We start from the raw sequence: 6684 nt of genomic DNA, 5'->3' as shown, positions 1-6684 counted from the left end.
TGGTGCCTTTACTATCCGCATGAACACCTATTAATTTTTTTTAATATTAAGATCTAAGGATATTATTATTAACTAAGATTAACCTTTGTTTATATAAATTTAATTATTTGAACTAAGATTTATATTTTTGGTCAAACATTGGTTGCAGATGTGAAAGTATATATATATATATATATATATATATATATATATATATATATATAAAATGTCTTTAAACATAAACAAATTCTAAGTTCAACCCTATTTGTTACATAGAAAAGAAATTAAGTGCAGTTTTATTCAACACTCATTGGCTTAGAATTTTTGGATTCACATATTATAGCAAGCAGAGGCGGATCCAGAATTTTAAGCATATGAGTTCCTATAACAAGTTCAAGTTAATTCACATGATAATTGGACCAACGAACTGGGTTCCAAGCTAAATATTCTTATACTTTTAATGAATTTTTTAGTACAAATACCGGGTCTATGTAAAAGTTACTGGATTCAAGGGAACCCATAATGTTTGCTCTAGATCCGCCCCTGATAGCAAGCGCTTGGTTAGTGAGTACTGAGTACTAGTGTTTTAAAAGGCGTGGGCGTAAGGCGAGATGTTTTACATATGCCTCAGCGAGCCGTAAGCCCCGAGGCACTGGGCGTAAGCCCCATAGATACGCCCGGGCACACGCCTCTTTAAACATTCGCCCCACACCATCGTCCCGGGGCATTTTTGATACGCCTCGCCCCGAAAACGCCTTTTAAAACACTGTTGAGTACTAGGATATGGTTATGGAAAAACTATAATACTAAAATCTGAATCCTTAAAACAACTATAAGTCACGTTGTTATAGATATATTGCCTTGAATAAAACTAATAGTTCCAAGAAAATCAACAAGAGTTGCATTTGCAAATTTACATTCTATATCCTTTTCTTTTTCCGTGGAACAATTTTCCCCTTCTAACCCAAAAAGAAAATGCTAAGTAAAAAATCACAAGGAAAAAAAACTGTGTTTCAGAAAAGAAAAAAAAATTCACATAAATGATCAATTTCCCACCTCCCTTTTCAGCAACTCTACTAAGAAATCATTCCAAGTATCAATGGGTCCGGGCAAACACCAATGAACACAATCATTAGGCACCGTAACGTTAGGATTAGGCCATCGACCATATTTACTAGGATGGCCATCTGGTCTCAACAACATAGGTTGCGTCGCATCAAACAGCCTAAATCTCAACCCTGTTCTTCTCCCTGCTCTTTGAGCAATTTTTAGCTCATCTAATTGAACCTTATAAAACTCCAAATTATAATCGTCCAATACTTTCTCATTCCTTTTCAATGGCTTAGTCCTTACACAATCTCCACCTTTATCCCAATACCCATTCTCAAAATGAGATGGTGCAAATGTCCTCAAAAACGTTACCCCTTTATAATTTTCATTACTATTAATGGCCCGAAATGCTGTCCGAAAAGCTCGCCGGTAGCTGAAATACGATGTTACATGGCTAACGTTGGCTTGTGGACAGTAGAGACAACCGACAAGTCGGCGATTTAAGTAAAACATTGTTGGTCGGAAAAACCAGTGGCCAGCAGAAATTATCACATAATCGAAACTTTGGATTCCGGTTGTCCAGAATTCATCGAATTCGTCAAGATATAAGTTGAAGGGCTTTGTAACATCATTTAGATCAGTTTTTTCAGTTTTTACCAAATAGGGTGCCCAAAACATGGAAATGTTGAAGTCGTAGTCTTTGTATATCCAACGTCTGTTTTCATCTTGTGTTTCTGAAATATCTTCCGGGTATACAACCTAAAATAAAACCAAAGAGAAAATGAGAAAAAATGGAAAAAAGTTTCAACATATGAAATACTCTGTTACTCCTGTAGTTTGTCCAACAATATTGATAAGGTTTTGGACTATAATATGATAGCAATATAAGGGAAAAAGGACACATATTGTCATTGATAAATGCTCAAGGTTTAATAAAAGGCAGTCCGGTACATTAAGCTCTCGCTATGCACTGGTCCGGGGAAGGGCCGGACCACAAGGGTCTATTGTACGCAACCTTACCCTATATTTCTACAAAAGGTTGTTTCCACGGCTCGATCCCGTGGCCTCGTGGTCACATGCCAGCAACTTTACCAGTTACGCGAACGTTAACTTTCTGAAAATGCTCAAGCTTTAATCATCCAGAAAATTGTTTTTCTTGGATCCTGTCTTTATCTTTGGAGCTTCCTTTAGATCTTATGCAAGTTATGTCTGCTTATTTCTGTTCCATGTAACGATCATAGCTATTTCATTGTGTTCCCTTACTCTGTTCTAAAACCAGCCGGAACGAAACTAATATAGTATTACGAGGATTAAGTTGTAAAGTGGCTATGCTGCCTTTGTTTGTAGGAAAATTATACTGTTTAACTAAGAAATTTATTTTTTTAAGTATATACTCCAATATAATGTTGATTCTATGTGTTTACTTCTTTATATTTTAACTTTGTTAAGTGAAAATTCTGGTTTCCGCTAATATTTAACAATTCCCAATTGCGGACTGACGGAAAAAAGCTATAGCTTTGTACATAATCATGCAGAATACAAGGCTAAGTTAGTGTTTGACTTATTCTGTTCGTCATACATCAGACCTTAAACTTGTGGGGTACTTGTGTTGAAATTTAAGTCAGCACAAGGTCAATGGAATTTCAAACCACAATGAGTTTATATGCATATGCATCCAAAATAAGAAACAAGTTGGCAAGAATGGGATGTAGTAAATCCAAGTTGAAAGGACAAAATGAATTAGAATTAGGATTATTTAATGAAAACGAATGGTGATAAGAAGAACCTACTCTGGACAATAGACATATCAATGACTGCATATGATTCCTTGCGACAGAATCTCCAACAAATGCAAGAGACTTGCCTTTAACAAGTTCCAGGAATTGAATAGGGTCAAATATTGGCAACTCACAAGCATCTGGTTGCCACCTCCATTTCAAGTACCCATTATCAGGCCTCCCAAATTTCATGCAATTTTGATGTTGTTGAATTGCATAACATGTCTCATTTGTATAATAAGGCCCCTCTGGATTTTCTACCCATTCCCCTGAAAATAAGTTGCAGTATTCACTATCTGATACTTCTGACGTCAAACTTCTAACATCACCATCACCGTCACTAGGTGGTTTCTTCTCAACTTTTTCGGCGACTTTAGGAACCGTGAAATCACGTTGACGATGGCTGGATTTTTTTCTAGCACGTTGATCATGCCTTTCAAGTTTTTTCCTGGGTTCAGGTACTTTTTTATCCTTTGTATCACTTTTTGTTTCAAATTTTATACTTATCTCATCTTGTGATTTCATGGGTTTTTCTTTTTCTTTTTCTTCTTCTCTTATGGGCACGTCCTCCACGGGACATGGCTGGTTGACTTGCAAATCATTTTCCAAATGATCAATGGGCTGAATTGATTCTTCGGAATTAGAAGAAATAGCTTCTGAGATTTTCTTTTGAGAAGAATAACGTATAGAAGGATAGTAAATAGGAATAATGGTGAAAAGTATGGTAATGGCAACAAGAGGAGCAATTTTTGGAGCGCTACTCTTTCTTCGTGTTTGTGGTTTCCCTACTGGAAGTTCAGAGGATTGGAACTTCATGGAGATAGGTTTGTGTGGACATAAGCAGATAATTAACGAGAAAGTAATTAGACAAAGGGAAGAAGAAGAAGAAAGAAAGAAAGAAAGAGAGGTAACCAGTGATGAAATATTATAGAGTTTATGAAATATACGCATGTTGCGCTATGTTCATTAATAAAGTGATGGTCATCTCTTTACCAAACTTAGTAACACCATTAGCGCCAAATAAATAAATTAGTGTTGATATGATATATGATGCTATTGAATTTAGTACACATTTTAATTTATGGGAAGCTTGTGCGAGTTTCATATTTGAAAAGAAAAGGATAATGACTTGTGAAATGAAGTAGAATTAACCAATATAATTGTCCATTCAACCGCTTAAACTAAAAATAGTCGACCGATGCATAATATATGTATTTTTCATGTATAATATAGTATAATTATGTATAGTTAGTGTATAATCTATGAATATCGACTGAAAAAAGTAAAAAATAAATCTGACCGATTATTTGTATAAAGATCCGCATGTCTGCAAGTAAGTTGTATTTCCAAAATTTTTGCCTAATTTGACCGACTTATTTGACACTTCTAATTTGGCAGGGTTACTAAGAAAAGAGTTAAGAGTATTGAGTATTTTAGATATTTGTTAAGAAATACTACCGAGGTTTTTCAAAAATAAAATTAGAGGGCAGATTGCTGTGCGAAGAGGAAAAATGGTTCTTGTAAAACTGTTTATTGCAGTTAGAAGGTATATAACTTTGCTTAACATTTTCCGGCAATATAATTTGGGTAAAGATATTTTTAGTTCGTGACAGAAATTATTTATATTCGATAAAAGTATATAAAAATTATATATATATATTTTTATATATAATATATATTAGATATTATTTTGAGAAGTGTCATTTGCCATCTAATTTTGGATAGATGGATAAAACTTTCTGCCCGTTTTATTGAACAGGTCAGCAACACGCAAGGAAAACATTGGGCCATAAGAGAAATATTAAGAAAGAATTAATTGGACTCACTGTTAGGTGACAATCATTAGGAATTTTCAGAAAACACTATTATTTAGTGGTTATTAACTTTATATAAATAACATATACATAATTACTTTATATAGCTATTATTCAGTTATTACGGTAGTGTATTCGCTATATTCGTGCTACTCTATTCATGAATACAGTAGCAAAAATCGCCTAAAATATGGGAGTCCAGTTGTACGCGATTGTATTCAGATGTATTCGCGTCATGTATTCATGAATACAGTAACGATAATCACCTTAAAAATAGGTCTGTCCAGCTGTCTAATAACGGAAATATGATCAATTAACGTGATATACTCCTAATACAACTCAACAAAATCAATTCTAACACGCCTCATTATCAACCCAATTAATTAGAATGATTTTTCAAATGCTAAACACAAAAAATAGAGCATTGTCAATTCAGCTTCAACATAACACAATATGCAGAGCTTCAGTCAATTTTTTTTCTGGTATAGTTCGATGTTTTGATTTGACCGTCATTGATAGGAATTTTTTCTGCCTGGCATTCATTGATACAAGTATTTACAGAATATTTAGTAATTCGATTTACTATATGGCAAGCTTAACAATGATAATTCCTCATTCTAGAAAGTGAAAAATAAAAATTATTATGTCGATTATTCGATTGAGGTGATATTGAAAGCATGTAGTAAATCGAATATTCCCTATTTATCGAAAGCATGTATTCAATCGGTATAATGTATATGTTATTTTAAATTATGGTGTAATGTATAAGAAAGTTACAATGTGATACCTTAATACATGTATGAATATAGCCTGTAATATGAATATTTATTGAAAGTATGTATTCATGCATAAGGTATGTTATCAACCTACTGTCTGTATTTAGTTGTATTTAACTATTGTATTCAGCGTGTTTCAATATTTATTTTTTTACTGTTGCGTTCATTATATTCAATGTTTGTATTCACTGTATTCACTAGTTTGTACTCAGCGTATTCAATTGTATTTGTATTAACAATATTTTAGTTATTCCAAATACATGTTATTACTGTTGTATTCGGTATATTTCATTGGTTATATTTACTGTATTTCTATTTCTATTCAGTGTATTTTACTGTATTCACTATATTTCAGAATTAAATGTATTCAATGTTTATATTCTGTTTATTTTAGTATTTGTATTTAGTGTATTTCAATATTTATATCTTGTATTCATGCATACTGTATGTACTCCATGAATTCATGGACAAATACATGTTTTGTACATATGTCCAAAATTTATGTTTCTCCATTTAGTGTAGGTTGTACCATCGACTGAACAGTTGCAGATGGTGAATGATGAAGGAAGGCATTACACCGTTTGCCTCCGAAAGAAAAATTACAGTTGTGGGAGGTTCCAAGTAGACGAGCTACCATGCCCACAAGTTTAGGCTATCTTGAAAAGCAAGTGTCTAATGCCGGATGATTATTGCTCGATCTATTACAAACCAAGGTGTGTTGTAATGACATACGAGGTCCCCGTACATCCTCTCCCTGACCGAACTAAATGGAATATACCAACACATATATCAAAGGAAGTTATTTTACCACCCAAATGGAAATCGAGAGAGGAGTTTTTACTAAATATTTATACTGATAATTAAGTGAATTCGAGAGACTCACTTGAACATTAGAAGTGAATTATCTAGAGTTAGATCCCGGACAATTATCTTGAACCTATCCTATCAATCCATATTTTCTCGCATTGATAACTTCCTTGCTTACCTTTGTTGAGACTTGTCATTAGTCAATAGCTTAGGTTCTTATGTAGTTTTAATTCTTAATTGTATAAATATCCATTGTTGATCCTCTTAGATAGTAATCGAGCTAAGAACTACGAGAATACTTTTTAAATCCAATCCCTGTGGAGACAATAATTATACTATCCTATCTTTGACTAGCGAGTATAATTTAAGTGTGTGTTTTGTGCTCGTCAAGTAGTCGGTCTTCTTCAAAAGGTTTGGGCCCCATCTCTTATCGACTGGTAAGTTGTTCTTATCTTCGGCCTCTTAGTTATTTCTCTTTTT

At 33.6% G+C, this 6684-nt stretch overlaps 1 protein-coding gene across 1 annotated transcript; it reads right to left on the bottom strand.

Annotated features, from left to right (window-relative positions):
- Positions 1 to 821: 821 nt before the first annotated feature.
- Positions 822 to 3709, bottom strand: LOC104114492 (protein trichome birefringence-like 19). Its single transcript, XM_009624950.4, has 2 exons — positions 2820 to 3709; positions 822 to 1788 (listed from the first exon to the last, which is right to left on the bottom strand). Exons 1-2 carry the CDS (start codon positions 3621 to 3623, stop codon positions 1024 to 1026), a joined length of 1569 nt encoding a protein of 522 aa, XP_009623245.2. The 5' UTR covers positions 3624 to 3709; the 3' UTR covers positions 822 to 1023.
- Between the last annotated feature and the right edge of the window lie 2975 nt (positions 3710 to 6684).

The sequence above is a fragment of the Nicotiana tomentosiformis genome, chromosome 2, assembly GCF_000390325.3.
Source record: "Nicotiana tomentosiformis chromosome 2, ASM39032v3, whole genome shotgun sequence".
In the NCBI taxonomy this organism is placed as follows: domain Eukaryota; kingdom Viridiplantae; phylum Streptophyta; class Magnoliopsida; order Solanales; family Solanaceae; genus Nicotiana; species Nicotiana tomentosiformis.
The sequence above is the reverse complement of the archived record's forward strand: the minus strand, read 5'-3'. Positions and strand labels throughout refer to the sequence as shown.

Excerpts from the sequence above, each read along its gene's own strand:
- LOC104114492 (XM_009624950.4), bottom strand. The coding sequence starts at position 3,623 with ATGAAGTTCCAATCCTCTGAACTTCCAGTAGGGAAACCACAAACACGA. Across the intron at positions 1,789-2,819 it reads TGATATGTCTATTGTCCAGA|GTTGTATACCCGGAAGATAT; the intron begins GTAGGTTCTTCT and ends GTTTTATTTTAG.